At 52.8% G+C, this 19,761-nt stretch overlaps 8 protein-coding genes across 8 annotated transcripts; 7 read left to right on the forward strand and 1 right to left on the reverse strand.

The window, feature by feature from the left end:
* Positions 1-1,063: 1,063 nt before the first annotated feature.
* CAOG_00147 (hypothetical protein) lies at positions 1,064-3,597 on the forward strand. The gene is made up of 4 exons (XM_004364961.2): positions 1,064-1,158; positions 1,967-2,200; positions 2,301-2,373; positions 2,466-3,597. Exons 1-4 carry the CDS (start codon positions 1,105-1,107, stop codon positions 3,482-3,484), a joined length of 1,380 nt encoding a protein of 459 aa, XP_004365018.1. The 5' UTR covers positions 1,064-1,104; the 3' UTR covers positions 3,485-3,597.
* A 31-nt stretch (positions 3,598-3,628) lies between these two features.
* Positions 3,629-5,223, forward strand: CAOG_08390 (hypothetical protein). The gene is made up of 3 exons (XM_011271658.1): positions 3,629-4,119; positions 4,305-4,456; positions 4,564-5,223. The coding sequence occupies exons 1-3, from the start codon at positions 3,768-3,770 to the stop codon at positions 5,044-5,046; spliced, it is 987 nt and encodes a 328-aa protein (XP_011269960.1). The 5' UTR covers positions 3,629-3,767; the 3' UTR covers positions 5,047-5,223.
* Positions 5,222-7,318, forward strand: CAOG_08391 (hypothetical protein). The gene is made up of 5 exons (XM_011271659.1): positions 5,222-5,545; positions 5,752-6,276; positions 6,424-6,544; positions 6,633-6,772; positions 6,884-7,318. Exons 1-5 carry the CDS (start codon positions 5,234-5,236, stop codon positions 7,145-7,147), a joined length of 1,362 nt encoding a protein of 453 aa, XP_011269961.1. The 5' UTR covers positions 5,222-5,233; the 3' UTR covers positions 7,148-7,318.
* A 388-nt stretch (positions 7,319-7,706) lies between these two features.
* Positions 7,707-10,691, forward strand: CAOG_00150 (cytochrome P450 sterol C-22 desaturase). The gene is made up of 2 exons (XM_004364964.2): positions 7,707-7,783; positions 8,756-10,691. Exon 2 carries the CDS (start codon positions 8,785-8,787, stop codon positions 10,501-10,503), a length of 1,719 nt encoding a protein of 572 aa, XP_004365021.1. The 5' UTR covers positions 7,707-7,783; positions 8,756-8,784; the 3' UTR covers positions 10,504-10,691.
* A 197-nt stretch (positions 10,692-10,888) lies between these two features.
* Positions 10,889-14,840, forward strand: CAOG_00151 (TGF beta receptor associated protein). The gene is made up of 8 exons (XM_004364965.2): positions 10,889-11,024; positions 11,122-11,263; positions 11,439-12,274; positions 12,413-13,789; positions 13,900-14,057; positions 14,161-14,230; positions 14,314-14,448; positions 14,538-14,840. Exons 1-8 carry the CDS (start codon positions 10,917-10,919, stop codon positions 14,739-14,741), a joined length of 3,030 nt encoding a protein of 1,009 aa, XP_004365022.1. The 5' UTR covers positions 10,889-10,916; the 3' UTR covers positions 14,742-14,840.
* A 73-nt stretch (positions 14,841-14,913) lies between these two features.
* CAOG_08392 (hypothetical protein) lies at positions 14,914-17,232 on the forward strand. Its single transcript, XM_011271660.1, has 5 exons — positions 14,914-15,012; positions 15,675-15,974; positions 16,106-16,648; positions 16,811-16,999; positions 17,085-17,232. Exons 1-5 carry the CDS (start codon positions 14,947-14,949, stop codon positions 17,169-17,171), a joined length of 1,185 nt encoding a protein of 394 aa, XP_011269962.1. The 5' UTR covers positions 14,914-14,946; the 3' UTR covers positions 17,172-17,232.
* A 93-nt stretch (positions 17,233-17,325) lies between these two features.
* CAOG_08393 (hypothetical protein) lies at positions 17,326-17,772 on the forward strand (the record flags this gene model as incomplete). Its single annotated transcript, XM_011271661.1, has 2 exons — positions 17,326-17,526; positions 17,620-17,772. The coding sequence occupies 2 exons, from the start codon at positions 17,326-17,328 to the stop codon at positions 17,770-17,772; spliced, it is 354 nt and encodes a 117-aa protein (XP_011269963.1).
* A 106-nt stretch (positions 17,773-17,878) lies between these two features.
* On the reverse strand, positions 17,879-19,750 carry CAOG_00153 (Prps1a protein; the record flags this gene model as incomplete). The annotated part of the gene is made up of 7 exons (XM_004364967.2): positions 17,879-18,330; positions 18,493-18,640; positions 18,790-19,028; positions 19,115-19,223; positions 19,315-19,381; positions 19,463-19,515; positions 19,698-19,750. 7 exons carry the CDS (start codon positions 19,748-19,750, stop codon positions 18,031-18,033), a joined length of 969 nt encoding a protein of 322 aa, XP_004365024.1. The 3' UTR covers positions 17,879-18,030.
* Positions 19,751-19,761: the final 11 nt, after the last annotated feature.

Genomic DNA, 19,761 nt, shown 5'->3' on the forward strand with positions numbered 1-19,761 from the left:
AGTCACAATGTTGCAAACAACATCACTACACATACCGAAACTCTGACTGCGTTTCAACTTGGGTGGACGAAACCAGAGAAGGCGGCACAACGCCAAGACTCGAGGCATTTCGACATTGCTGCGCAAACGGATGCGCGGCTTGCGCTGCCGCAGATGATTCGGCAGATGTCTCGTTGGAGAGTGCGTGGAGCGTGCGCTCGGTGCCAGACGAAACGCTTTGCATTAATAAAGGCGCGAAACTGCAGGCTGCTGAAAGACTTATTTTCGGCCTGCTCTTTGCCGAGACATATCGCTGCGGCATCGCAAGCGCAGCAGAGTTGCATCCAAGTCTGCAGCTCTTTGATGACAAGGCGAGGGAAGCAATGCGATGCGGCACAGCAAAGATTGCGGCGCCAGCCATCGAGGTTCGTGTAAACATTTCGGCAAACGACTGAGATGCTGTGCCACTGTTGCCTCTGTTTGTCGCGATCGCTGATCTCACTTACTCTTACAGAACAGAACGCAGCAGTACAGAGCGAGTAAGAGACAGAGAGAGCCAACACGAGCATTACTGCGTGTCTTTAGAAATGAGGTACATCCGCCGGTGCCTCAATGTCCCATTTGGCAAGAAAATCACCAATCATTTTGCGCTTTGTGGTACGGAACCCAGCGTCAACACACGCCCACCGCAGAGCTGTTTCGGTTCGCAGAGATGGCATGCCACCTTTGCAGTCAGGATCAAGCGCGGAAATCACCTCGACACAGCGGCATCGCAAGGTAACCCAGGGCGAGTCGGTCAGTGCTTCGAAACAGGCTCTGGAAAGTAGCAGCCTTCGTTCAGGCTTTAGATGCTTCCACACCATCCGGATGTTGCGTTCGCCGGGACCGAGGCGAGTCTGCCTCTGAGCTGATCTGACAATTCGCGACCGATGTGAAAAGGTCTGTCGATTCAAACGCAAACCCATTCCTCCCCATGGATTCCTGCTAAACATCACTTGGAGCTCGACTGCTGATGGACTGTGTTTGGATTCTCAGCGATTTTTGTTTGAACTTTGAACGTTTGTCAAGAAACCAGTCTTATTTAGTTCTGCCCCAAATTTTCCAACTGACAACATCATCATCATCATGGTTCATCCCGGTGCTCCCGTCGAACTCACTCCCGAGCAAGCCTTTGCTGCTGTAACCTTCCATTTCACCTCGCTCACTCTCACACGCATCCGCTCCCTTGCTCTCGTCTGTGCGGTTCGATCGGCCGCAGCGTCGAGCAACCCCAGCCGAACGAACGGCCAACGATTTCCCCAGCAATCCTGCCAAGACAGACTTAACTAGGCTCGGGGAAGACCCTCCTCGCTGTTTTGCGGTTTGCAAGTGGATGACGTTGTTTTTCTCCGCTTCCCTTTGCCTTTTTTAAGCGTGTGAACGATCGCCAAGACGAGGACGGGGAACGGTTGAAAAAGGAGTGTGCGAGAAGGCGAGGCAAAATATGCCCGCAGTCACGCACCCCCCTTCCACTGTTTTCGCCAGCTGCGACTCTGCCAGCAACTGCGTTTGCTTGTGCGTCTCTTCGCTGACCTCAATGCTCATCGCCAGCCACAATGCGAGTCTGGTTGCTGTGTGATGGGCGGGTGGCAAGGAAAGAGTAGGCAACCGCAAACAAACTACAAATTCGCTTTGTTCTGCCTTTTTTTTTTTTTTTTTTTTTTTTTTTTTTTTTTTGGTCCCGTTTCATTCTTGTTCGATTGGGGTTCATTTGCTTCCCGCTTCTTTGACTCTTCCTTTCAGTGGATTGGATGGGGGGGGGATGGAGTTAAGGTCTGAGTGGATCGGGCGGCACTCGCTGTTGTTCGATTGCAAGAAACGCGCTGTTTTTTTCGCATTCAAATGAGCTGAACAATAATAATAAATCACAAATCGTTCGGCGAATTTCGCTCACTTTTTGCATCAACAACCAACTTGCTTTGTGTTTACCCGTCATTTTTCAAAACAGTCCCTGCGCGGTCGTCTTGTGACCCGTGACTCGCCTGACTACGAGCAAATCCGCGCATCCTGGAATGCCGAGCTCAAGAAGCATCCCAAGTACATTGTCCAAGCGAGGACCAACACGGACGTGATTGCTGCCATCAAGTTTGCCCAGGCCAACGACCTCGAAGTGACTGCTCGTTGCGGTGGTCACAGCCTGCGTTGCCTCGTCGACGATGGCCTTGTCATTGACCTGCGCCAGGTGAGGAGACCACTCGGATGCAGATTCGTCTCGAGCGATTTGATTTGATTTTTTGTCGTTCATCTCATCGACTGGATTGACGACGTTGATCTTGAGCTAGATGAGCATGGTTCGCGTCGAGGCAGACAAGAAGATTGTCCACGTTGGCGGTGGCGCTCAGCTTGGAGATGTCGGTACGATTTGTCCCGATTTTTGTCGCAATGCTTTGTCAATCGGAAACTTGCTCGTCTTCCACACTGGGACTCACTCCATCCTTGCTCAACAGACGCCGAGCTCTCTCTTCACAACTTGGTCGTCCCTGCTGGCATTGTTTCGGACACTGGCGTCGGCGGCCTGGCTCTGGTCGGCGGCGTCGGCTGGATGGCGCGCTCCTACGGCCTGACCTGCGACAACATTATCGGTCTTGATGTTGTGACTGCGGAGGGCAAGCTGATCCGTGTCACTGCGGACAACGAGTACAAGGACCTGTTCTGGGGCATGAAGGGTGCCGGCACCGCGTTTGGCATTGTCACCAGCTTCACCTTCAAGGCGCACGAGTTTGGTGCTGGAGCCGCGACTGTCTTTGGAGGCGCGCTCATCTTCCCGTTCCCTCGAGCACAGGAGATTCTGACCAAGTTCAACGAGTTTACCAAGACCATGCCGGACGCTCTGGCTCTCTATGCGGTTTGCGTGAATGCTCCTCCCGGCCCTGTTGTCATTCTCGAGTTTTGCTACAATGGCAAAGAGGAAGATGGCCGTCCGCTGGTCCAGCCCCTGATTGATCTGGGCCCGATCATGCAGGTTGGTGTTGGCACCGTCCCGTGGACGACCTGGCAGCGCGCCAAGGACACGCTCGCCCCCCATGGTGGCAACTATTACGAGGCCGGCCTCAACTTGAACGAGTTGTCGGAAGGCTTGATCAAGACGCTGACCGAAGCTTATGCCAAGTCGCCTTCCTCGAAGAACCTGTTCATGATTGAGAGCAACGGCGGTGCCAGGGCTCGCGTTCCCGTCGAGTCTGCCGCCATTGCTTGGCGCCACGCCGCCTTTACTGTCGCCTTCATTTCTGCGTGGGCTGAGGACTCTGAGGCGGAAGCCAACAAGGCATGGCTGCGCGAAACACGCACCTCGCTCGTGCCATTCCACACCGGCACCCTGTACGCCAACTTTTCCAGCGAAGGCACCGCAGTCGAGTCGTACGGCCAGCAGATGCTTGCTCGTCTCGTTGAGCTCAAGCAAAAGTACGATCCCACCAACTTTTTCCATGTTACAACCTTTGGCAACCTGATTGCTCCCAAGAAGTGATGCGTCTCTGCTCTTCTCTATCAAGGGTGGACGAAACCCTGTTGTGTGTAGTTTCGTGCATGATGGCCGACCTTTTGTTTTGTTTGATAGAAGAATCTGAGAGTTTGGTCCAATTTTTTTTTCCCCTTTTGCAGTCATTTTTCATTTTCGTATTGTTCGTTTCCACAAAGCGACACAGTCTTTTTTGCAAAGCGGAAAATCAAGCACAACTACAAAAACACCAGCGTTCGATATTACACTATTGTCGTACTGGGTGCGATATAGCGAGACGACTTGCAAAAAAATGCGGCCTGGTGGATCAGTGCGCATCACATTGGACGCGCCGCGCTCGTCGACGGCGGGCTTCTTTCGGCGGCTGCGTCGGACGCTCTTCCGACCGCGGATGCTGCTGGTGCTGCTCATGGTTGTGATGCTGTTTGTGATGGCCGAGTACCACAACGCCCGCGACGCATCCAAGATTGGCCACACTGGCGGGCGGACCCTGCACACCAAGGGCACTGCCGAGGGCGGCGACAAGGAGGCTGTTGCTGCAGCGGCCGCCTCGTGGAAGGACCGCTCGTTCAGCAGCAATGCAAGCAGCGCCACCGGCTGCAGAAACACCGTCCAAGGCCGCGTCCTCGTCACTGATGACCGAGGTGAGGCAACATCAACTCCGACGAAAACAAAAAAACCAGGCTTCTTTCTTTGTATTTGTATCACTGACGTTTGATTGTGCTGCATTGGTGATCTTGGCATGGCCCTGTCATCTTGCTGGATTTGAACAATGCTGTTACTATTTGCGCCATCTTTTTTTGGTGCTTTTGGTGCTTTTGGTGCTTAGGGAATATGTGCACACGAACGAGTGTTCTGCCAAATGGGTGCTGCTCGCCCGCTGCGAATACGACCAGGCAGTATGTGTGCGACAGCTGCACTCCAAACGATTGCTGCACCCAATTTGAGGTCTGCGTATCGTGCTGCCTGCAGCCGAGCAAGGCGAGTCAGATTTTGTCTCCGACCGTTTATGGGGTTGTTATTCTTTCAACATTGCAGCGTCGTTGACTTTATGTTTCGTATCTTTTTCGTTCTTTTTGTCGTTCCAGACCTTCTTCTTGATCAAGTTCCTCCATCGAGCACGCGATGCCCTCTTTATGAACGTGCAGGACCAGTTTGAAATGTGCCTCGCCAAGTGCCGCACTTCATCGCTGTCCGTTGTGCACGAGAACACGTACAAGGACACCCAGTACAAGTATTGCTTTGGGCACGAGCCAATCACGACGCCGCCACAACACACGCGCGCCGCGCAGCCTGTCAAGATCCCGGCAGGTGGCAACCATCCCGCTCCCAATCCAAACCAGGGTTCTGGACAACAACACCGCCAGGAGCAGCTCACACCAGCACAACGCCAACACCCACAGCAACTGCGGCATGATCCAGCGTTTGCTCCTCAACTGCGACAGCAGCAATTACAGCAGCAGCTACAACAACAACAACAAGAACAGCAACAACAACAACCACAACAACAACAACACGTCCAGCGTCCAAGACAAGGTTCTCAGGAGTTTGACATGCCCAACCCAGAATAGCGATCACACCATTCATCGTTCTCATTGTTATCCATTGCTTTTCCCCTCGTTTGTTAGCTGCCCCAGCGTCAGGTTGTTAGTACCCCCTTCAATACACGAAACTTGTGTTCCACTTTCACAACGCAGCACTTTGAGTCATCACCTGCAGTAGATCTGTGACCATCCCAACGAACTTTGTTGACTTGACATGCTTGGCCAGACCTCTCTTCTTCTTCTTCTTCTTTTTCTTGTTTGTTTGCGTTTCGCTGACACAATGGCCGAACATCACGACGGGGAGAGTGCTTTGGAGCAGACTGTCGAGACGGTCGCGCAGGCTGTTGCCGCGGTTGTCGAGAGCGTCGATACGCTTGCCAGCACATTGGATCCCTTGCAGCCACAGGGCACCGCGATCAAGGACGAGGGCGGCGAGCTCGGTCTCTATGCCACGTACGGCGCGTTGCTCTTGATGGCCGTCGTTCCCATCATTGTCGGCGCCCGTCGCTCGGTCGTCGCTGTCAAGGTAGTGTACACAGCAATGACGCACAACACTGGAAACCGCTTTCCACGAGTGATCCTGAAAGAGGGGCCGCGTCTTGCCGTGTTGAGGGTCGGACGATTGCAGTTCTTGAGATCTCGCCTCCCATTGTGACCTAGTTTGGCCGCTCATCCGCATACAAATGGAAACAAAATTACTCACACACCTGCACTGCACCTCGATCATCACAGGCAAAGGACGAGAACGGACAGGCCACGACCGAGTCCATGACGAGCCACGACGCCAAAATGTTCCCCATCATTGCGTCGTGTATGCTGTTTGGCCTCTATGTGGTCTTCAAGCTCTTCTCGCCTGAATTGGTCAACTTTGTCCTCACGGGATACTTTATGCTGCTCGGCGTGTTTGCGCTGGCCAAGACAATCCGCCAGTCCGTGGAGCACCTCGCCCCCGCGATCCTGGTTGCCGAGCCCTTCCGCTTCCAAATCACCCGCAGCCATCGCGACAATCCCGCCCTGAAGGCCGATTGGTTTGACCTCAGTGTCGACTTTCTCGATCTGGCGTGCCTGGCGCTTGCCGCGGTGGTCGGCGCATGGTACCTCTTCACCAAGCACTGGATTGCCAACAACATTTTCGGCCTCGTCTTTGCCACGAATGCCATTGAACTGCTGGCTCTCGGCAGCTTCAAAGTTGGTGCCATTCTGCTATCGGGTCTGTTCATTTACGACATCTTCTGGGTCTTTGGCACGAACGTCATGGTGAGTGGTTTCTGCACGAGCTGCAAAACGCAGGTTGTCGTCGTCGTGTGTGTCTCGGTTGGGTAGCGTTTGCAACAGCGCTTCGCTACACAACCGAAACACACGCGACGACGACAATTTGCGTTAACTTGTTGTTTGTTTGGGCAGGTCACCGTCGCTCGTTCGTTCGATGCACCCGTCAAGCTTGTCTTCCCAAAGGACATTTTCGTGCACGGCTTCGCAGCTACCAACCACGCCATGCTCGGCCTTGGCGACATTGTTATTCCCGGTACGTTTTCCAAGCAGACCTGCCTTGTTTGCGTGCTCCCTTCAAGCTCACCCACTTCCACATGCCATCGCCATGCTCCAAAACACAGGTATTGTTATTGCGCTCCTCCTGCGATTTGACCGTTCCCGCTCGCAAACTGCAGCGCCGTACTTTTCGGTCGGCATGCTCGCTTACTTTGTCGGCTTGGCCACCACTATTTTCGTGATGCACGTGTTCAAGGCAGCGCAGGTTTGTGTGCTTGCTGTTCGATTGTACTTTCGAGGGCTGGACATGTCATGCATTTTGACTCACCCCCTCCCCTTTTGCTTTTTGCCTCTTGCTGTTGCTTTTGCTTTCCAGCCGGCATTGCTCTACTTGGTCCCGACGTGCCTTGGCTTCCCCGTTGTGTTTTCCTGGCTCCGTGGAGAGTTTGGCGAGCTCAATGCATATCAAGACAACCCCGATGAAGAAGAAGAAGCAGGAGAAGAAGACAAAGCACAAGAAGGTGCCGAACAACGGCCAGGAGCTTCTTCCGCTGATGCCAAGGAGGCGGTTGCACCGTCTCAGGTCGAAACCACCACTGGACCAACAACACGAAAGCGAAGTTCCAAGAAGGCGGATTGACCGTTGTCCTCTTGCGTGACTTTTGACTTTTGCTTTTTATGTACATGTATGAGAGTGCGTGCTTGTCCAGGTCGTCGTCGTCGTGATCCACTGAAACACAACATGTTCGTTTCTTGTTTTTTTTTTTTTTTGTTTGTTTCAAACGATGATGAGACAGCGCAGTTGCACCGCTGATACGATTACGCTTCTTCATCTCGGGTCGGACCACATTTATTCATTTATCGGAGCAGCAGGCAACCCGCAGCATGTGTGCGGGGATTACGCACTTGCCGAAACGCCGCGTTTTCTAGGTTGTTTCGGTGCGCCTGCCGCTTCAACTCGGAATCCTGCCGCTCGCACCGCACGATCTGAGCTCCGTGTTGATTCGTTCATCAGTATGTGCTTGCGAACGCACTCCGCATCTGGCGGGCCTTCGGGGGCAAAGTCATCACCCCATTTTGTACGTTTCCGTCGCTCGCAGCCAATCACACGCCGCGCAACAGACTCCAGCGTTCTGCTCTTTTTTTTTTTTTTTTTTTCTTTTTTGTTTGTTTGACTTTTTCGTCACAGTTCAGTTTTACTTTTTTACTTTTTTACTTTTTTTTTTTGAACAGTTTCGGATTTTGGATTTTGCTGTTCGTTCTCGCGTTTGTTCATGTAGGTTTGCTGCGCGATTCCAGCATTGGGTGGTGGATGTCTGGCTCGCTTCGAATCGAACAACAACACTTTGGTCGCGGGGAGGTGGGGTTTTAGGGATTTTTTTTTTTTTTTTTTTTTTTGGTTTCAGTCGGCGCGAGCGACACTGTTTGTCGAAGCGTTTGTGAGCTGGAGCGAAGCGTGATCGCCGCTCGCTTTCCACGTAATGTTGAGAGACGTGAATGCATGTGCATAGAAACACAATGATTTCTGCCACATCTGGCGTTACTCGAGCACAGTGTTGAAAAATCCGAAAAAAAAACTCCAAAAAAAAAAAAGCCGCACACTCACGAAATAGTCGGATCTAGCACCCGACTATTCTGAAGGGCCCAGCTGCTTGTCCAGCATTCTCCAAGCGATAATCCTTCTTCTTATGCTTGATGCTCGTCAGAATGATGAACTCGCCTTCCCCCCTTTCTTTTGTTCCTTATTTTTTTAATTTTTTTTTTTTTGAGCAACTTGTCGTTTTTCTTGTGCTTTTGTACCTCCCCCACATCTTCTTTTTTTTTTCGGGATGACTTGCAGCGACTCTTTCCTTCCAACGTGTTCTGAGCATGCTCGTTCTTCCCCCCTCCCAATTTCGTTGGGTGATTACAAAAAAACGCAGCAGATCTCTTCCCCCCAGTTGCACGAGTGTTTCTATCGTTACTCGTTCGTTCCCTTTCTGAAAATTCCCGTCGCATGTTCAGTTTCGCCTTGTTTGTGACAAATGTCTGCGGCTTTGTATTTTGTGTGTTGTTGTTGTTTTTTGCGTTTCCTCTACTGTTTTTCTGCATTGTTCTTGATCTTTCGTTTACTTTTGGTTGCTGTTGATCAAAACGAGCGAGACTTGAACAAAGCGAACAGAAACGGGCGAACAGAAACGGCGGACCTCTGGCTCAGAAACTAACCCGCTTTCCGACTTCCATCCCCCTCCTTCTGAACCACACACAGATCAAAAACCTACCCTATTCAAAAAAACCATGTCCCACTCCAAGCCGCTTGAATCAAGCCAAGGCCCGCTCGCCTACCTGCAGTCGAACGCAGGCTTTGTTGCCAGCACGGTGGTCGCGCTCGGCGTCGCTGCTGCGATTGTGACGCGCGATGCCGCCAGCAAGAACGCCGCGACGGTTTCTGCCGCCATCCAGAACTCGACCGCTGCTCCCCAGGGCTTCCTGATGACCCAGATTGACGCCCTCAGCAAGCTCGTCGACTCCCACTTGGACGTGACCCCGCTCACCTTCAAGCTGGCCATTGCCGTTCTTGTGCTTGGCGCCATCCTTCTGCTCGACCAGATCAACTACCGTCGCCGCAAGCAGTCGCTGCCCGGCCCCAAGTGGGTCCCGCCGCTGATTGGCTTCTTCTACGACTCGGTCAACCCCAAGTTTGAGGGCTACATGGCGCAGTGGAACCTTGGCCGCATCTCGTTCACGTCCGTCTTCCAGCACTTTATCATGATTGGCTCGGACAATGACATTTCGCGCTACTTTTTCAACACACCCGGCTCGTTCGTGCCCTGCCTCGTCGCCTCGATGAAGACCATCATCTGCCCCGACAACTTTGTCTTCCTTGGCGGCAAGGCGCACGTCGAGTACCGCAAGTCGCTCAACCCGCTCTTCACCCCCGCCGCACTCACCTCGTACCTGCCTCTCCAGTTCGAGTCGTACCAGAAGCACGTCGACATGTGGCTTGAGAACAAGGGCAAGTCTCTGCAGTACCAAATACCGATTCGCGAGCTCAACATGGACACGTCCCTCAACGTCTTTTGCGGCAAGTACATGCCCGACGACGTCCGCATGAAGATCTCTGAGCGCTACTATGACATTACTGCTGCTCTCCAGCTCGTCAACTTCCCCTTCGCCTTCCCCGGCACCAACGTCTACCGCGCCGTCCAAGCCCGCAAGTACATTGTCTCTGAAATCCAAAAGTGCGTCGTCCTTGCGCGCGCCTCCATGGCCAAGGGCAACCCTTCCACCTGCCTGCTCGACACCTGGCTCCAGACCCAACTTGCCGCCAAGGCCAAGGCCGACGCGGCTGAAGACGACGAGAACTTTGTCCCGCCGCGCCAGTTCTCGGACGCCGAGATGGCGCTGGTCGTGCTGACCTTCATCTTTGCCTCGCAAGACGCCTCGACCGCCTCCGTCACCTGGATGCTCCAGTGCCTCGCAGACAACCCCGACGTCCTGGCCAAGGTTCGCGAGGAGAACGCCCGCGTCCGCCCCAACAACGAGCCCGTCAGCGGCGACAACGTCAAGGACCTCGTCTACACCCGCCAGGTCGCCAAGGAGGTTCTCCGCTACCGCCCGCCCGTCATCATGGTGCCCTACGCTGCTTCCAAGGACGTTGTCCTCGAGGACGGCACCAAGATTGCCAACGGCACCATTGTCATTCCCTCCATCTACCCGTCGCTGCACGACCCCAAGGTCTACGCCAACCCCGACAAGTTTGACCCCGACCGCTTTGGCCCCGAGCGCCAGGAGGACATCAAGTCGCCCCGTAACTGGCTCGTTTTCGGCCACGGCACCCATCTTTGCCTCGGCCGCGAGTACGCCGTCTCGCACCTGCTGGCATTCATGGCCTACATTTCCATGCGCTGCGACTGGAAGCACAACCGCACCGCCGAGAGTGACGACATTACTGTCTTTGCCACCATCTATCCCAAGGACCAGCTCCACCTTGAGGTGACCGAGCGAACTGCCTAAATGTCCTTTGAAATTGTTGTGGAAAGCGGTATTGTATTGGTTAAATTTGTTTTTTTGTTCGGCGTGAGTTTGTTATTTGTCGTCGTTCCTCGATTTGTATTTTTTTCTTCTTCTTCCATCCCTGCTCCCCCCAACCAAATTGCGTTGGATGTGGGGATGTTTTTCATTAAACCCTACAGTATGAAACCCTTTCGTGTTGACCAAAAGTTGACAACAGTTGACAAAAAAGTTGGCAAAGTTTCACTTTTTTGCCGTTATTCCTTTCTAGCAAAAATCCCATCCATCTTATCACGCACCCCCATCGATCTTTCGAATTCATAGTTCGCACATTTTTCTGCTCTCCAACCCGTACCAAAGGCAGAACCTTACTGCCCAGTCGAGTTTGTGGGCAAATCAGTCGACCAGACCAGAAAATGAGCGCAGCGACAGCAGCCGCGGTCGGAGGGACGAGCTCAGTGACGCCCTTCCAGCTCGTGCCCATGATTGAGAACGTGATTGAGGATCGCTCGTCCAAGGCCGAGGTAAGGGGTCGGGATGGGGTGGTGGACGGGCACCAGCGGACGGAGACCTACAAAGCTCAAAGCTCGTTTCTTTGTGCTGCTGTGCATTTGGCTGCAGATCACGAGCGTCGAGCTCTGGGACAACAACGTCTACGTCGGCACATCAGACGGCTTCCTTCTCTACTTTGTTCTCGAACGCGGCGTGTCGCCCACCGGCAAGACGACCTACCAAAGCCGCCTCGAGTCCAAGAAGCATCTCGGTCAGAATTTGTTTTTTTATTGTCTATTTTGCTTGGTTTGACCATTGTGTCGCTGTGCTGGGGGGGGGGGTGTCTGTCGCTCAGGATCCATGGACTTTTGTTAATATTGCAAGAGCGACGATGTGAAGGATACGGCGGATTGCTGACCTGTTGACAAAATCTCGGCCTGACACAGGTTTGGGCAAGAAGGCCGTGGACAAGATTCTCGCCGTTCCTCGCCACCAAAAGCTGGTCGTGGTGTGCAATGGGACGATGATCATCATGCACATGTACAACCTGAAGGTGGATACGTCGGCGAACGGGACGCTCAAGAATGTGGGGCTGGTTTGTCACGACGAGGCGTCGCGATCGCGGTCCAGTTTGGTGGTTGCGCGCCGAAAGTCTGCCACTGCAAAGGCCCTGTGCTTGTACCGGCTGACGGAAGAGCTCACGGGCGACGCAGAGTTGCCGGTGCCAGAGCTGCCACTTGCGATGGCTCGGTTTGGCAATGCCATTTGTCTCGCCTTTCCTCGCGCCTATTCGATGATGCACATTGATCAGGGAGCAATGATTGAGCTCTTTGCATTCGACGTGCAAGTCACTCGGCCAGCTGTGAAGGTTGTGGGTGCAGGCGAATTCTTGCTCGGTGTCACAACCTCCCTCGACACCCTTGCCATGTTTGTGTCCGAGGCTGGCACGCCCTCACGCGCTCCGCTCCAGCTGTCATCAAACCCCCTCGGTGTCGGCTACAATCACCCGTACGTGGTCTCCATGTGCGACGATGTGGTACAAGTCCACAGCACCATCGATCAGCTGCTCAAGCAATCCGTGCCCTTCCGAAGCGGCCGTACACTGACCGACTGCAACGGCAACATTGTAGCGGCTACGCATCAAGTCATCTATGCACTGGATCCGGTGCCAGTCTCGTCTCAAATCCAAGGCATGCTCCGTGAGCGGCGGGTTAGCGAGGCCTTAACGCTTGCGGATGAAGCGCTTCCGCACGATTCCGATGATTTTGACGGCCAGAAGCGGGTGAGTAGAGTTTGTCAGTGACGTTTATTTTGTGTGTGTGGGGAGAGGGAGGAAGGGAATGCTTAGGTTGCATTAGCCGCTGAGTCGCCTCTTCTCAACTCTTTTTTTTTTTTTGCCCCTTCTGCTTTTTCAAATTAGAGACGCGCCCTACGACGCATCCAACAACAAGCTGGCTTTGTCTATTTGGCAATGCAATCGTTCGAGCAAGCAGAAGAAATGTTTACAAAAAGCCTACTCGATCCGCGCGAATTGGTCGTATTATGCCCATGGCTGATGCCCAAGTTGAGCATGTTTCGTCCAGAACGTCCACCACTGCACGCGTTCCAAGATATGAAGGGCGTTGTTGGCGAAACGCCCGAAGCCATGCACAGTGCACATGCCTTCCTGCTCAAGTATCTTGAGTCTATTCGCGACACACGGCTTGCGATCGGGAAGCGAGACGAAATTGACACGGCGCTGCTTCGTATGTACGCCGATGCGGCCGCTGCAACTCTACCAGACACCAACTTTATTTCCCAAACAGTACGACCGGGCGTGGGGCTGTCCTTGGAGAGCAGCAACGGAGCCACGACCAAATCGGACGTTGCGATTGGCTCCTCGAGCATGGCAACATCCTCCTCGGGCGCTGCGACCGAGCCGGACAGCAGCAAAGCGCAGCACCGCTATGCAAAGCAAAAGCTGCTCAAACGTCTCCGGGATCACCAAAGCAAGCTGCAACTCACTCCCAGCAAGGTTGTGTCGCCCGAAATGTCGCGGCTGATTGCATTTGTGAATCAGCCCAACAGCTGTGCGGCAGAGGACTGCGAGGACCATCTGCAGCAACGACAGTTGTACCACGCCTTGGCGCTCTTTTGCGCTCATACCGGCAAGGTGCGCAAGGCGCTCGACACTTGGCTTCAGCTGGACGAGAAGCGGTTGGCCGACCCGTCGTACGGCGGCCTTGGCCACATGATTGACCTTTTGCGCACGACGACCAGCGTCGAGCTGGTGCGCCGCTTTGGAGAGTACGTGCTGCATCAGGATCCGCGCGAGGGTGCCAGAATATTTACCGAGCGACTTGATTTGGTGCGCGCAAGCGACGATGCCTCCATTCTATCGCCATCGTCCTCTGCTTCTCTGCCAGCCTCTTCGTCGGCAGTTGCGCAGTCTGTTTCGCTCGGCCAAAGTGCACCCGTGCAGGTACCGCTACAACTCGCTCCAGACGACATTCTTGAATTTCTGGGCAAGTTTGGCCGAATCCCGGTCGTTGCGTACCTCGAGTTTCTCTTGCAAAACTTGTCCTTGGAGGAAAAGTATCACACGCAGTTAGCTCTGCTCTACCTTGACGACGTCCAGGAGCAGTTCAAGCTTGTCAAAAGCTCGCAGGCGACAGACGACGATCGGCAAAACCTGTCTGATGCGCGTGGACGCTTGGCCGAGCTGCTGGAGACGTCCAACTACTACCGCGTTCCAGTGCTACTCGGTCGGATTCGTGACACTGAGCTGTACTCTGAGTGTGCGATTCTTTACGGCAAGGTACGAAAGGGCGCTTGTTCGTTGTGGTTTTGTTTTTGCTCTTTTGAGCTCGCTCGTTTGGTTGGGGCTCGCACTTGTCGCGTCATTCATTCTTGTTTTTTTGGACGTAGATGGACGAGCACGAAAAGGCGCTCTCGATTCTCGTGCATCGATTGCAGGATTTCAAAGGCGCTGAACGGTATTGCGCCGTGACGCAGGGCGTTGGGCGAGAATTTCGTCGCAATTTGTATCTCACACTGTTAAAGGTGTACATGACTCCGGTGGGAGGGTAAGCATCCTCGTTCTGGTTGTCGAGATGGCCATGATTGATTTTTGCGCTGATCCCTCGTTTTTTTTTTTTTTGTTTGTTTGTTTGTTTGTTTTTCAACCAGCGGCGAGCCGCTCGTCATCCCGGCTGTTGACCTGCTGAACAACCAAGGGTCTCATTTTGACGTCGCGAAGGTACTCATTCACCCATTTCTTTCTCTTTTGCTGTTACGTTGTGTTTCCGAAACATGCGTTTCTGACATTGTTTGCCCTTGCAGGTCATGGAACTGCTCCCGTCAGACTGGTCTATCAATCTCGTCAGCCAGTTTTTACAGCGCGGCATAGACGAAAATCTGCGACACGCACGAGAGTTGATGATTGTCAAGAATTTGCTTCGCGCGCAGTACATTTCGGTTTGTGTTTTTCTTTCGGCTCTCTTGGATGGTATCGAGACTGCATTTCGACAACATGACTTACATTTGTTTTTTCGATGCTTCATTAGACGCGCAACGAACAGCTCTCGCTGCGTCGAGGAGGAGTCCTGGTCACGGAATCGACCACTTGCAATGTGTGCAGCAAGTTGTTTTCGCATGATGCAGCCGTTGTGCGCTATCCAAATGGCGTCGTATGCCATCTACACTGCTGTCGACCCAACAAGTCCGAGTGTCCGGTGACTGGCGTGTTTTTCAATCGCGAGCGTCGGTAGCTCTTGATTGTTTGTTTGTTGCTTTTTTTTTTTCATTTCGAGGGTTTTGTGTTGTGCGCAGACTCTCTTTGTTCAATATCATGTACTATTTCCCCGCCCCCCTTCTTCACAGCTCCTGATACAGCATGCTTTGTCTGAGTATTTTCGGTGCTGTCCAGCCAGTCCCTTTTTTTTTTTTTCTTCCTTCGTCTTTCTCCTTCAAGCAATGCAGGCCATCACCCCCGCCGGTCTCGAGGGCCTTGCCAAGTACAAGTACTCGAGCGTCGACAGCGTGCGTTTGTACCGAGTGCATGCAGTGCTTCTCGTTGATCCCATTTGCGTCGCTCGTGATGATGGCTGGCCCCTTTTTTCGTCGGATCTCTTCCTCCCGCCTCCGCTGTTGAGCACCCACCCCCCGCTCTCTTCTAAACCGAGCCACGCAGTCATTTGATGATGAGGGTTGAGTTTTGCGACCGAACGCGGGGATGGCGATCGTCGCACTTTTCACAGCGACATGCGTTGTCTTCCGTTGGCTGTTTTTTTTTTTTTTTTTTTCCTTTCTTCTAGTCGTAAGATCAAGGAGCTGGGTCGAGTGTGATGTGCCATTGGGGCGTTGGATGACAAGTACGCACCACCATTCGACATCGACATCGACATCGACATCGACTCCGCCCCCCCCCCCCTCACCTCTTCACCTAATGAATCGTGCTCGTATCTCGTCGATTCGCATTATTTTTGTTTTTTATTATCATTTTATTCTTGTTTTCCCGCCAAATCCCAATGTCGCTGCGCTTGTTCGGACTTTGCGTTTCGTGATTGAGGAGCTGTGCAATTTGAGCACTTGATGGGTTGACATCCTATGCCACTGTGACTGTAGCAGCGCAGCCTCAGGACAATCTCTGAATCTCACCCTTGATCATCCATCCCCTCTCCATCTGCTTTGCTGCCGAATAGTCACCGCTGTCCAACCAAGTGATGCACCCGTTCTGGAACTTTTGCGTCAAGTACTTTATTCCGATCTGGCTGGCGCCGAACGTGCTCACCTTTGCCGGCTTTCTGTGCTTGCTTGGCAACTACCTGGTCTCATGGTACTACGACCCCGACCTGACCATGGCCACCCTCAACCTGAACTCGGTCCCGCAGTACGTTTGGTTCCTCATGTCGTTTGCGCACTTCATGTCGCACACGCTTGACGGCTGCGACGGCAAGCAAGCGCGCAAAACTGGCAAATCCACCCCGCTTGGCGAGCTCATGGTAAGCCTCAAAGACACTCATGCACGAGTGCTATCGAGAGCTGTTTGAGACATTTCTTATGAGAGCGCTGACCCGCTGTTCTTTTCTTGCTTTTTTTTTTTCAAAATCAAAATTTGACTCGTGCTCCACAGGATCACGGTCTGGACAGCATGGCCGCTTGGCTCCAGATGATCACTGCTGCTTCTGCTGTCGGCGTTGCTGGCTACCCGTGGGTTTTGTACACCATCACATGCGGCGTTGTCCTCTCCTTCTATCTGACCCACTGGGAAAAGTACAACACTGGCGTTCTGTTCCTCCCTTGGACTTACGACGCGAGCCAACTGCTCGTCACGAGCGTCTACCTGCTTGCTGGACTGTTTGGTACCCAGTTCTTCACCGCGCCGCTGCTCGATCTGAGCGCGCTCCACGAGTCGTGGACCCAAGTCAGCATTCTGCACATTTTCATTGTCACTTCGTACGTCTCCATCCTCATGCAGCCCATCCAGTCGGTCATTAATATTGTCTCGGCTCCCAAGCGTCTGCACGGCTTTGTTGACGGCTTTATGCCTCTCGTACCGCTCATTGCCATGTTTGCCTTTTTCACCTTCTGGGCCTACGCGTCGCCCGCCAACCTCTTGGTCTCCAACGGTCGAGTTCTGCTGACTGCACTTGGTCTCGCCTTCTCGAACTTGACTGTAAGGGTTTTCATTGATTGTGTTGTTGGTTGGTTGTTGGGATGTGCGCCCCTTTTCGATGACTTCAAGGCAACGGTCGTTGAGCTGATTTGGCAAAAAGTATCTCAAACTAACCCTGTCGTATTTCCGTGTTTCCGTGCTTCTGTGTAACGCAACTTGCAGTGCCAACTGATTGTCTCCCAAATGACAAGCCAAATCCACCGAAGCAACAACTTGATCTTGGCTCCTCTGCCTTTCATTGCCGGTGCCATCTACTGGGGCTTTGTTGTTTCGCCCGCCGTCGACACTTGGGTGCTCTATGGCTACACTCTCTTTGCAGCACTCTTGCACGTTTCTTATGGAGTCAACTTGGTGAGTCACCGAGTGCCGATGTGTTTGTTTCTCCTGATTTGTCTTCTTGCTTTCATGTTGCTCATTTGGGAGGTTTTGTTTTCAGGTCCAAACCATCTGCCAGCACATCAACATTTACTGCTTTAGCATCACGTCGACACCCCGTCCAGTTGCTAACAAGAAACAAAAGTAATGCGTGTGTGTGTGTGTCCTACTTTTATTCAATGTCGAATTATTACTTTCTTGCTGTTCCATTTTCTCAAATCGCATTCACCATCGAAAATTCATAACATGCAAAGTAATGCCTTCTTCGGTTGCCAGTCCTTGTTTTGATACAGTCGACATCCATGTCCGACTCTGATTCCAACGATGAAGCAGATCGCGACATTCAACTGATCGTGGAAGCGAATGACATTGTCAAGGACGCAGCAAACCACGTTACGAGCATTGCCGTCTCGTCTCCCGCCACAGACGATCTTGTTACGCTTGTGCTGACGACTCTGGAGCAGCGCGACTGTCGGATTGAGCTCACCGTCGATGGGCTGAAGGTGAGAATTGGCTGCTACTGCATCTGAGCCGAATGAGCGCGACCATCGTCTCGGATCTCACTCCTTCCACTTCGAAAACTTGGACCCTGCCAGATAATATCCATGTCTGGACCAGCCGATAAAGCTGTTGGCTCGACGTTCGAGTCCATCCAAGCGCTGTTGAGTTGCATCAGTCCAAAGTTTCGGGGTGCGTTTGCAGGCGATCTGGCAAGTCGTCTCGCCGCTCTCGCAGAGTCATCACAATGATGATGCTTGTGTGTGTTGATCATGCTACAAAGTGTAAAGATTTTAAGTTATAGCAACAACAGCATAGCATTTTCTTTTTGGGTCTGGGGGCAATAACGAATGGAAAGGGAATTTTTGGATGTTTGACTGATATTTCCAGATACACGGATATCATACAAACACAACTACAACATCAAGAGACAGCTGCACAAGAGGATACACTGATTGACACAGAAATGCCAAGGGAGGGGCGAGGGGAAAAAGGCAGTTCTCCCGCTTTTAAAGAGGCACTTGCTGTTGCAAGCACGACACCGACTCGCCATTGTGGATGCGACGGATGGCCTCGGCAATCAGCGGAGTAACGTCAATCACCTTGAGCTTGGGGCAGAGAGCCACCTTGTCAGCCACCGGGACTGAGTTGGTGACTGCCAGCTCGTCAACGTCAGAGTTGTTCAGAATGTCCAGCGCATCGCCAGACATCAAGCCGTGCGTTGCCAGGCCATAGACCTTGGTAGCGCCGCGCTTCTTGAGAAGCGTTGCAGCTGATGCGAACGATTTGGCGGAATCAAGGAGGTCGTCCTATAAGGCGCGAGTGCAATAGAACGTTCATAAACGTCAACCACGGCACTACAACAAGCGACAAACGACAAAGGCACACCGCCCTCCTCCCCCCTTAATCAACACATAACGACCAAGGGCTACAACAACAACAACAGCAACAACAACAGCAACAAATCTTACCACAATAATGGCAACGCGGCCCTTCACATCGCCAACTAGAACAAGCTCGCCGTGCTCTCCGTCAGCAGGCTGCGAAATGTGTGAGTGTCCAGCATCTTGGTGGACAATGGCGAAATCGAGACGCAGCTCGTCGGCAATCGAAGTGACGCTGAGCAACAGAACAAACAAGCAAAACAAAAACAAAGGACAAACATGCCCGATTGACAAAGATCAGCAAACTGTCAACAGGGCACGTATTGGACGACTGCAACGTCGCATGCAAACAGCAGCATCAATTGGAAAAACAAAAGGGCTCACCGCTTTGCGCCGCCGGCGTTCTTGGAAACAATGACGGCGGTTTGCGAGTCAGGAATGCGGTCGCGAATGTACTTGACGATGAAAGGCTTGGAGGAAAGGTTGTCGATCGGGAAGTCAAAGAAGCCCTGGATGTGGGTAGCGTGCAAATCCAGTGTGACAACTTGGGTGACACCGGCCACCTTGAGCATCATCGCCAGCAGCTTGGCGGGAATGGCGCTGCGAGCAGCCTTCTTTTTGCTCTGTGCGTGCGTGTGTGATCAAGCGATGTGAGATGCAACGCTTCAGAGCAGATTTTGTTTGGATTTCCCCTTTCGTGAAACTTTACCTGCTTGGAGTAAGGGAAGTATGGGATGACGGCCACAACGCGCTTGGCAGATGCAGTCTTGCAGGCGTTGATCATGATCAGCAGCTCCATGATCATGTCATTGACCTCTCTGGAGGAGGACGTGGATTGGTTCCAAGGAAATGAGAAGCAAGAAGTGCAAAAAGAGTGTAGGTTTGGTGGCCAAACCTTGAATGACTTACCCATAGCCACTTTGAATGATAAAGACATCTTCCTCGCGGACGGACACCTTGATTTCGACGGTGGTTTCTGTTATTGAACACAGAGTTGACGTCGATGTGAGTGGGCGGGTTGCGCAAGCGACAAGGCGGCATGGCGAACGCAACGTACCTTGGTTGGCGAATTTGCCGACTTGCGCAGCAGACAGCGGGACGCCGAGACGTCTGGTCGGAATGAAACACACGCGAGTTTGGAGGGGGGGGGGGAAAGGGGAATGTTTGCAGTTAGAGATACAGTATCGCAATGCAAAGGGTCGTTCAACTGAGCCCAGTGTGTGTGTGTGTGTGTGGAGGAAGAAGAACAGGAAAAAAAAAAGAGAAAAAGAAAAAAAAGGCAGAGGCAGCACATTGCCAGCACCGACAGCCAGCGCTCCAAACGACGGACACGGGCGGGATTCATCGCTAGGAACA

The sequence above is a fragment of the Capsaspora owczarzaki genome, assembly GCF_000151315.2.
Source record: "Capsaspora owczarzaki ATCC 30864 unplaced genomic scaffold supercont2.1, whole genome shotgun sequence".
Taxonomy (NCBI): Eukaryota; class Filasterea; order Ministeriida; family Capsasporidae; genus Capsaspora; species Capsaspora owczarzaki.